The sequence below is a fragment of the Cannabis sativa genome, chromosome 7, assembly GCF_029168945.1.
Source record: "Cannabis sativa cultivar Pink pepper isolate KNU-18-1 chromosome 7, ASM2916894v1, whole genome shotgun sequence".
Classification (NCBI taxonomy): Eukaryota; Viridiplantae; Streptophyta; class Magnoliopsida; order Rosales; family Cannabaceae; genus Cannabis; species Cannabis sativa.
Window position 1 is genome coordinate 8,321,598 of NC_083607.1, and position 11,524 is coordinate 8,333,121.

An 11,524-nucleotide genomic window follows, 5' to 3' on the forward strand; every position below is an offset into this window, starting at 1 on the left:
TTATTAAAAAAGTGTGTCACCTTAATTTTTGAAACATTGTTTTCTTTAGAGCATTGCTATTAGGCACCAGTGGTGCATAACACATTCTCAACATGTCGCGTTGCGATTGACTAGTGATACTCCCTGAAAACTATTATATTAAACTATATGAGATCCGATACTTAGTTGGACCGATAACATATTGACACATAGGAGGGTGTTAGCCACCACTGGTGCCCTTTAGCATTTCTCTTTTCTTTATTAAGCACTAATGGTGTCTAGCACCCCTAAACATGTCGCCTTGCAATAAGTTAGCAATACTCCCTAAAGTTATTATATTAAACTAATATGTAACCCGACACTTAATTGGACTAATAACAATAATAACACATAAAAGGGTACTACGCATCACTGATACTTTTAGCGTTTTCCTTCTTTATTATTTAGATGAGTGTTTTGTTTCGGCTAATTAGTAATTTTTCCCCCTGAACTTTGACATGTAGTAAATCGTGCCCCTTGAACTTTTTTGGCCGTTAAAAATTCCCTCCGAACTATTGAGATTGTTAAATTTAAGGGCTTTTGTCTAATTTCATTCAATTTTACTGTTTCAGTGATTGTTTATGTACTAAACCATGCTCCCCAGACTTTGATATCTACCAAATCATGTCCCTTAAACTTTGATATGTACTAAATCATACCCCTTAAACTTTCATCCATGTTAGATTTTTTTTACTAAAATTAGACAAAAGTCCTTAAAGTTATTAATCTCAATAGTTCATGGAGAATTTTTAAGGAGTCACAATTTAGTACAAGTCAAAGTTTAGGAAAAAAAATTACTAATTAACATTTTGTTTATTATGTTTTTAAGAAGGACACATAGGTAAATGTAAAAAAAAAAAAAAAAAAAAAAAAATTGTGGGACAATCAATCCCGAAACAATTGCCCTACAGCCGAGTTAACATTGGAACACTCTTAAGTCTTGACTCTTGCAGCAGTTAAGTCTGGTAGGTACTGAGACACATTCAGAAAGAGAAAGACGGAGGCAGAAATGGACACTGTCGAGGACTCTACCACCACCGTCGCCGAGATCGACACCGATAAATTGGACGGACTTGGCGAGAGCGGTGACGACGCTGCGAAGGCCGGAGACGATGATGGTGGCAGTGGGAAAGCTGGAAGAGACAGAGTAAAAGGGCCTTGGTCTCCTGAAGAAGACGCCATTTTGAGTAGACTAGTCAGCAAGTTTGGGGCCAGGAATTGGAGCCTCATCGCCCGAGGAATCTCTGGCCGATCCGGCAAGTCTTGCCGCCTTCGATGGTGCAATCAGCTCGACCCGGCTGTTAAGCGCAAGCCCTTTTCTGGTACAATTCCTTCAACTTCTCTTACTACCTTTCTTATGTCCTTGAGTTTAGGGTTTTTTGTAATTTGATATAAATGCTTTTCAGTTTGAAAATTTTACTATCGATTCCAGTATCGAACTTTGATAAGATAATGCACAAATATCCTATTTTTAAACCGAAAGATCAGTGCTTTGCGAGAATTGTAAGAACAGTATTTTCTTGATGTGAATGTGTGTGTTTGTAAGTTTGAACTTAAAGTTTGTGTTGCTTTTATGATCTGTGAAGTCCTGATTTCAGATTTTCCGTAGATAAATGGAAGGGGATTTCAAAGCACCATTCGAAAACATTGCAATCAATAATTAAAAGTACAGTGTAAATTGCCAAATTCTTGGTTCTTCACTTGCTTCTTGTTTGGTTTGAAGTTTTTGTATGACTTGATGTATATTTTGTCACTTTGGTAATGTGGGTTGCTTTAACTCTGTTAGTGATTAACATTTTCATGTTTACACTTTGAAAGCTTTGTTTGAGTGTCTCATACTCTTTTTTTTATTATTATTATTATATGGGGGTTTTACTTTAATGAATTATCGTAGGGCAATGAGCTTCCACTCGAGTGGACTCAAAATTTCACATTGCACAAATCATGAGCAGTTTTTGTATGTATCAGCATCGTCGATCATTCTGTTACTGTTGTGAAATGCTGTTTTTTATACCAAAGAACATGTCAGTTCTTAGAATTTGTGAGAGTTCTGTTTACTTCCAAAGTCAATCTTTCTGTGAGGTGGCCCCTTTCAATCCTATTGCATTTTCCCTTATAAAATAATTGTATAACCTCTGAGCATTTGGCCAACTTTAATTATGTAACAGAAGCAGAGAGTATAATTAGAAAGCTAAGGTTACTTGCTTACTTTGTAATACATAGGCATAGCTTAGCAATTGGCAAGTCTAGATGCAGATATCTTAAAAAAAAAAAAAACACTCACCATGAAATTGGTAGCATATATTTTACTACTCTGATATTCTTTATTTGAACTATGATTAATCGGTATAGAATTATTCATTTGTTATCATTTTATAGCTCCCATGTAATTCCTTTCCAGCAAAGGCTTTATATTTATTCATTGGCAGTACATTCTTACATAATGCGTGTTAGTCTTTCATATCGTCTAGGCTAATATTGCTGTTCTTTCAGATGAGGAGGACAAGATCATAGTTGCAGCCCATGAAATTCATGGAAACAAATGGGCAGCTATTGCTAGGCTCCTTTCAGGAAGAACAGACAATGCTATAAAAAATCATTGGAATTCCACCCTAAGGCGCAGATGTTTGGAGCGTGATAAAGTAAAGTTGGAACCTGGCAATGCTGTAGAAGATGTTAGCTTTGACAGAACCAAAGCCTCATCTGAAGAAACCATGTCATGTGGTGATGTCAATTCATTCAAGTCCATGGAAGGAAGAGATCCCTCCTATGTGGAGCATACAGTTGATCATAATGAAGTCAAGTTGCAAGAAGGTTATCTTAGTCACGAAGTACTAGAACCACCTACACTATTTCGGCCTGTGCCACGTGTTAGTGCATTCAGTGTATATAATACATTAGATGGACAACAACCACTATCATCCAATCAAAGGCCCATTCCAATGCAAGGACCACTGGTTCAACTAGCAAAATCAGATGTTCAAATTTTCAAATTGCTTGAAGCAGAACATGGTGGGAACTCAGTGCCTCATCAATGTGGCTATGGTTGTTGCAAGATGAAAAGTGGTATTAATTCGGAAAACTCGTTGTTGGGCCCAGATTTTGTCGATTTTTCAGAGCCTCCAGCAATTTCAAGTTTTGATCTGGCTGCAATTGCTACCGACATCAGCAACCTTGCTTGGCTTAAAAGTGGGTTGGAGAATAGTAGTGTTAGAGCAATGGATGATGCAGCGGGTAGGATTATATCTAATGGATCTCAAACACAAATGGAGCGCTTTGAAGAGAGTAGAACCAGTGATCACTTGCTTTTCGAAGAAAGAAGGGGGAACTTGATGGGCATGAAAACCAATGTGCTATCAACTTAGGACTGGTAAATAATTCCTTTACGAGCAAAAAAAGGTTGAAAGTCATGACTTTATGATTGAATAACCGGATGTTCGAGGGAGTTGGAATTTTGAAGATTCAGGAAGACCTAAAACCTTTTTATAAGGTATCGAGATTCATACTTAATTGCCAAGAGTTTAGGAAGGTTTTGACCAAGCCTGAATAACTAAATATTAGTGTTTGGCCTACTTTTTTCAAGATAAAGAACATAGGATTAATGGTTCCCTGATGTGTTGTGGTGGTCAGTCTGATGACTATGAACATGTATAGTTACCAAAAAAAAAAAAAAAAATCATAATCTACATTTAGTTAGCTTTTCAGTTGTAAGGTCTGGTATTGATTCTGTGTTTTAAGTAATTATTTTTGCATGTATGTATAAACTTTCTTCATTCCATAAGACTTGAATGTTTTTGTTCAACTGAGTAAACTTAGATGAGATTCTTACACACACAATACAAATATTAAACAATGTCGTTGGTTTTTTTTTTCTGTCGTTTTTTAGTCCTTTGGCTGCAATTATTTGAGCAAAATTGCTACATCCTATGACAAATTTTAGTATGTCTTCTGAAAGTAAAGTAATATTATATTTCAAAACAATTCTGAGGCACCAAATTAATAAGGGAATCTTTTTCTCTTTCCTTTCTTGATTCACGTAGTAGATGTTATTGCTCTCAATTAAATTATCTTGTTAGAATATAGACCAATAATATCATTACTCATAACAGTCAAATTGGTATTTGCTAAGGTTTCCTTACATATTGCCAAAAAAGTTAGGAGTTAAACGTATTTAAAAAAAAAAAAAAAAGAAAAATAAGAAGATTCAACCGCAAATTACTCTAAAAGTTATATTAGAGAAAGTGTTGTTATTTTTTTTAAAAAAAATTACATTACAATTTAAATTTAAACTCAATACAAATTTAATAAAAAATATTTTTCTAATTTCTATTATCATTTTTTACTCAATCCACATATCTAAAACAAATATCTTATTATTATTATTTTTATTATAAATAATATTAAGTATTAGATACTGAGAGTACTACTTTTGCTCTCACAAGTGAAGGCATTTTTATAGCTTTTGAATTTTAATCAGATAGTAATAATTAATTTAGTTATAATGAGGTATCTCATACCAAATTAATAACTCTTTTGTCGTATGTTTGTTAAAAAATAATAATAATAATCAACCCACCCACCTAAGGCAGTAAGGCCCACCCACCTAAGGCAGTAAGGCAATTGCCTTTAGGCAGGGCCGACCCTGACTTTTAGTGGGCCATAGAAAAAAACATTATTTTGGGCCCTTATTTAGAAAAAAATATGGTATTTTTCAAAATCAGTAAAAAAAATAGTATAATTTTAAAAGGTAAATATTTTTTTTGGGCTCCTGGGATAGGTGGGCCCTAGGCACAGGCCTAGCCCGCCTATGCCCAGGGCCGGGCCTGCCCTTAGGGAAGTTCTATTTACACTTCATAAATTTATAAATACTCCCATTATTAAAAAAAATATAACCTTAAATAATTTTTTAAAAAGTATTCCTAATCAGACATATCAAAGGTCCGGTTAAAAGTGGAGGAGAAGAGAGGAGGTCCGGTTCAAACTCATCAAAGGTCTTCTTTTCACTCTCCAACAAATCATTCCCTTGGTTAATCGATGAAACATTTACCCCAGGGAGATTCAATTTCCATTAATCAGAGAAAAGATATTGCTGGCAGTCCCTCCTCTAAGAACAATCATGAAGACAATAATGGAGAAAGGATGATTCCATTGATCAATACTGGAAGTCCCATATTAACACAAGAAGATAAGGGTAAGTCCATCATTACAGAAGCCACTGGATGTAATTTAAAATGTCAACATCTTTATTCTAAAGAGAATGGTAATCTTGGGAGCCGATTGAATATGACAAAGATGAATGAAAGTAGCTATGAAGCCCAAAGAAGTGGTATATGGAGTAAGGTGGAGCCGAACATTACTGGAAATAAGCATAAATTATCTGAAACAGCAGTTCTTTCAACTGATCAACAATCTTTGCTTGTTATACCACAATTGAATCAAGAATATCTTTTTGATGTGCCTATTGAATTTGTTAATAACCAGGGAGTTTTCAAGAGGCAAGAAGGGCAATCCAAACGAAGAAAAGTGGTACCTAAAAGAAACAAGAATAAGAAGGGAAATTGTTATATTGAGACAACTTTGAGGGACTCTACAGTGGAAGGGACGACGGAGGATGCTAAGGAAATTTCAGTTATTAATGATTTGACCTTAGCAATGAACATTGAAGCGGCGCACTCAGCAAGGCTGGGTCGCCGAGAGCCATGAATGCCTTATTTTGGAATGTCCAAGGGCTTGGGAACCCTTGGACTCTAAACTCTCTTAAATCCCATGTTAAGGATTATCATCCCGGGATGATATTCTTGTCTGAAACTCGGCTAACTAGTGCTCGTATGGAGTTTGTTCGCATTCAACTTGGTTTTGATGGCTGTTTTACAGTGGATGCTAAGGGCAAAAGTGGTGGCTTGGCTCTACTTTGGTCACATGATTATAGAGTTCAGATAAAGTCATTTACGATCTCTCACATTGACGCCCTTGTTGAAAATAATCTCGGTTTTACTTGGAGATTCACAGGCTTTTATGGCAGCCCTGATCCGGGAGGAAGAGTGGAAAGTTGGAAGCTTTTAAATCGCCTCAAAAACATGTTCTATGGTGCGTGGGTTTGCGGTGGAGACTTTAACGAGATCACAAACAGCAAAGAGAAACAAGGAGGAGGCCCCAAACCAGATTATTTAATGAAGAACTTTCGATTGGCCATATCTAATTGTCTCCTTAAAGAAATAAAAACTGATGATGATGGGTTCACTTGGTGCAATGGTCGGACAGCGAACTTAGTTTTTGAAAAACTTGATCGAATTCTTTGCAACTCAGATTGGAATAAGAAATTCAAAAAGAACAAGGTGACACTCCTAAATTGGTGGAATTCGGATCATAGACCCTTACTTTTACAAGCTCACTTTGAGAATAAAGATGAGGCTTTCACTAAAAAATGGGGCACTAGATTCCATTTCGAACAAGCATGGGCTGAAACTGAAGAATGCCACAAGATTATTGAGGAGGTTTGGAGGGAAGCGGATACAATTCAGCCGATTACAAAGCTTACTCGAAAGATTAATAGGTGTGGTGAGAAACTTAAATCCTGGAATACTCAGCAGAAAAAAGTCTCGGCTGCTAGAACTAAAGATATAAAAGATCAACTTGGAAGCTTAGCAAATTCAGTTAAAGTGGAAGATTGGATAGTTAAAAACCGTCTTGAACAAGACCTCAATTGTTTGGAAGCAAAACATGAAATGTATTGGAAGCAACGAAGTCAGGCACTTTGGTTAAAACACGGGGATAAAAATACCAAGTACTTTCACTTTAAAGCTTCTAATAGACGAAAGAAGAATACAATAGAAGGCTTATATGATGCAAACCAGCAATGGAAAACAAAGACCAAAGATCTGGAACTTATTGCTACCTCATACTTTCAGCAACTATTCACCACCTCAAACAAAGGAATCGAGCTTGAGGATACTCTCCGAAGATGTGTCCCTAACCGTGTAAGCTTGGCCGAAAATGAAGCTCTTTTAGAACCTTTCTCTTGTGATGAAGTGAAGGCTGCCATGTTCCAAATTCACCCACTAAAAGCACCTGGAAAAGATGGCTTGCCGGGGGCCTTTTACCATAAATATTGGGACATTGTTGGGAAAGATGTGATCAAAGCTTGTCTGGCAGTTTTAAAAGAAAATGCCGACTGTCAACCTCTAAATGAAACATTGATTTGTCTTATTCCCAAAGTGAAACAGCCTTCAAAAATGTCTGAATTCCGGCCTATAAGTCTCTGTAATGTGATTTATAAAGTGGTGTAAAAATGTCTAGCGAATCGAATGAAACAAAGCTTAATTTCAGTAATCTCGGAGAATCAAAGTGCTTTCATTGGTGGTAGACTCATTCAAGACAATGCTATTATCGGATTTGAAAGTCTTCATTGTATGAAGAAAGGGCGGTTTGGTAATGGAAAACAAATGGCGGTCAAGTTAGATATGTCGAAAGCTTATGATAGGGTCGAATGGAACTTTTTAGAAGCTATGATGACACATTTGGGATTTGACTCTCAATGGATTACTAAGATAATGAACTGTGTTAGCTCTGTATCATTCTCCATCCTCATCAATGGCTCTATTAAAGGATTAATTCTTCCCGAACGTGGGTTGAGACAAGGTGACCCCCTCTCTCCCTTTCTCTTTCTTTTATGCTCTGAAGGTCTTTCTTGTTTGATTTTTGAAGCCGAAAGGGCGGGCAAAATTCATGGGCTAAGATTCGGTAATTTGGCTCAACGACTTTCCCACCTTTTATTTGCGGATGACAGCTTAGTATTCCTGGATGCAAACATAGAGGATAGTAATGCCTTGAAAGAAGTTCTTGCTACTTATGAGAAGATGTCCGGCCAATGCATTAATTTTGAAAAAACGGAGATGTGTGTGGGGAGCAAAGTTAATGATTCACTAGCAACTAATATAGACTCCAACTTGGGGGTTAAATTAGTTAAGAACCATACCAAGTATTTGGGTATGCCTACCTTTGTAGGAAAAAACAAACGACAAGTCTTTGGGAAAACAAGAGATAAAATAGAAGCGAAACTCCAAGGTTGGAAGGTGGGGTTATTTTCTCAAGCCGGAAAAGAAATCCTTATCAAAGCGGTAATCCAAGCCTTACCTTGCTATGTCATGAGTTGTTTTCGAATTACGAAAGGAATTCTCCATGAGATTGAAAGTCTAATTGCCCGATTTTGGTGGGGTTCAACGAAAGATAAACATAAGATACATTGAGGTAATTGGAAGAAACTTTGCAAACTAAAAGAACAAGGGGGAATGGGTTTTCGAAACATGGAAGATTTCAACAAAGCTCTCTTGGCTAAACAAGGTTGGAAAATCCTCACTTATCCGGATTGCCTACTGTCCAAAATCCTAAAAGCTCTATACTTCCCAAAGGAAAGCTTCTTGGTAGCTAAACCTGGTCATTATGGATCTTCGATTTGGAGCAGCATCTTATGGGGCCGAGACCTTTTACAACAAGGTATGAGATGGTGTGTGGGTGATGGTAGTCAAATTCGAATAAATGAAGATCCTTGGATCCCAAGAAGCTATCCATTCAAGCTTCGCGGTAAAGTGCTAATCCCTCCCGAGACAACAATAGATACTCTTTTGTTCCCTAATGGAAGTTGGAAAGAAAATGATATTAGGAAGGGGTTCCACCATGAAGATATTCCTTGGGTTCTTGGAATAACTCCACTTATAAACAATCCGGATTGGATTACTTGGAGTATGACCCCCAATGGAATTTACTCGGTTGCTAGTGGGTACAAAATCCGATTCAAAAATCCTGATATAGCCGAATGCTCAAATCTGTCCAAAGTCAAATCATGGTGGAAACTAATTTGGGGATCTCATCTTACTCCAAAAATGAAGAACTTCGTTTGGCGGGTCTACAACAAATGGATTCCCACAAAAGTGGAGCTTCATAAAAGAGGTATGGCACTTGACACTTGCTGTGATTTGTGCAAATTTCAGGATGAAGATATTTGCCATGCACTTTGGCAGTGTCCGAAGGTTAAAAACATATGGAAGCAACTTGGTTTCACAAAGACCATACCCCAACAAATCTCTCAGGCAGATGATGTTCTTTGGTGGCTCCATGATCACCTTCCAAAAGAGGACTTTTTCAAATTCATAGGCCTCTCTTGGTTGGTGTGGCAAAGAAGAAATTCGTTTGTTTTCCAAAATAAATCCATAGATGACTAAACTTGGATTTATTGGGCTCTTGACTTGCTTGCAACTCACTTGGGGACACACCAGAATTTGCTCACGGTTCCTGCCACCAAACAGATCACGGCGTGGCAACCTCCTCCCAATGGTGTCTACATGATCAATACTGATGCTTCTTTAATTTTTGGTAGTCCAGGGTGTGGTATTAGTGCTGTCATAAGAGATTCTAAAGGAACTTTGGTGGTTGCTGCTACTTCTTTTCTCCCTGGTTGTATGTCAGTCCTCTTAGCCAAAGCTACAACAATCCTTCATGGCATTAACTTGGCTAGGAGATGGTCCATGTCGAACGTCCAGGTGGGTTCTGATAGTCAAACAATTATTAAAGCTGTCTCTACTGAAGCTACAAATCACACAGATTGGGGGAAATTGGTGCATGAAATCAAGCTTTTGAAGAGTTCCTTTCAATCTTTAAATTTTTTATTTTTTCATAGAGATTGTAATAAAGTTGCTAATAGTTTAGCTAGTTGGAGTCGTTTGACTCATAAGTCCGAATTGTGGACTGATTTGTTACCGAATTGTGCTGCTGCTATGTTGTTAGCGGATGTGCCTAGTGTCGCTTAGTAATAAAATTCTCATTCAAAAAAAAAAAAAAGTATTCCTAATATTTTTTAATTTCAATACTTATTTTGATTTCATTTTCATAATTTTTTCTAACTCATGCCTATTTTTTTATTTTTTTCTAAGAAAATTTTATATAATTTTTTATTGGGCATTTTACATAAATGTATACATTTTCTTAATTAATTACAAAAAATGTGCAAAAAAAAATTAATTGTTACAATATACACATTTAAAAACATTTTTACATAAAATCATACAAATTTTTAATTTAATTATATTGGATGTATTAATGTGAATGATTACCATAATTAGATTTTTATCCTTTTTATAACTATTTTTATGGCTAATTTGTATTATATTAATGAGTAAGCTTTCAAAGTAACCAAGTTTATTATAAATTTTTAATACATTATTGTTTATTAAATATTTTGTAAAAGTATATATATATAGTTATAATAAATTATAGTAAAATGGATAATAAGCATTTATACTATACAAAAAAATAGTATATTTATTATATTAAACTGTTTATTATTTATTTAATTTTATTTTTTGAACATATGCGTTTTTTTCTACTTAATTTTAAATAAACATAGATATAAATTATTAATACATTATTGTTTATTATTTTTATTAAATATTTTGTTAAAATAAACATATATTTATAATAAATTATAGTAAAATGAATTATAAACATTTATACTATACATAAAAAATAATATATTTATTACATTGAACTGTTTATTATTTATTTTATTTTATTTTTAAACATGTTTATTTATTTTTTATAAAACAACTTATATATATAATAAATCGTATATTTTGTAATAAATACACTATAAATAAACATAATATATAATAAATCACACTAAAATAAATCATAAACATTTATATTATAATAACAAAAAATATTTAGCATGTTTCTTGTGTAAAAGTGTTTATTTTTTTTTAAATAAACATGTTATATTATTATTAAAAAAATTTAAAACATTACTATAATAAACATAGTACATTATTATATTTATAATTATAAATTATAATAATTTAAACAATAACAATGATATTATTATAAATAAAATATTTTATTAATATAATAAATTTATATAATTTTATTCTTTTAATTAAATTACTACAATTAGTCTTCTTAAATTTCATTTTTTTCATCATGTACTTCTTCCATACATATATTAGTAACTATTATATAAGTATCAAATCAATAATCATAAATAATAAAATTTAAAGTCACATGTTATAATGACTACACAACTCCTTAATCTATAATTCATATTTAAAGAATATTATGAATACATATATATTTAGTAAGTTTAGTAAATATTATATTGAATGATTTAAATATTAGTAAATATGTTATTAAAATGTATGAGTTTTTATAATTAAGTTTTTTTTGCACATTTTTTGTAATATATTAACTTTTGTTGTACATTAATGAAAAAATCCCTTTTTTATTTTAATTTTTTTTTCATAATATTTAAAATATAATTTAATTTTGTTTAATAGGTATATTTTTTAAGAATATGAATTAGAAGAAAAAAGTTAAAAAAATTTAGTATAATTAAAGATATAAATTTTATATAAAATAAAAATTATTAAAATAGGGTGTTTTAGAAATTTTTGGGGTATAGATACGCTCATTCAACTACAATGACAACCCTTTATTTCATCTCCCCCCACCAAGCTATTAT

At 33.8% G+C, this 11,524-nt stretch overlaps 1 protein-coding gene across 1 annotated transcript; it reads left to right on the forward strand.

Annotated features, from left to right (window-relative positions):
• Positions 1 to 906: 906 nt before the first annotated feature.
• On the forward strand, positions 907 to 3,820 carry LOC115697842 (transcription factor MYB1). Its single transcript, XM_030624985.2, has 2 exons — positions 907 to 1,340; positions 2,512 to 3,820. The coding sequence occupies exons 1-2, from the start codon at positions 1,028 to 1,030 to the stop codon at positions 3,381 to 3,383; spliced, it is 1,185 nt and encodes a 394-aa protein (XP_030480845.1). The 5' UTR covers positions 907 to 1,027; the 3' UTR covers positions 3,384 to 3,820.
• The last annotated feature ends 7,704 nt before the right edge of the window (positions 3,821 to 11,524 follow it).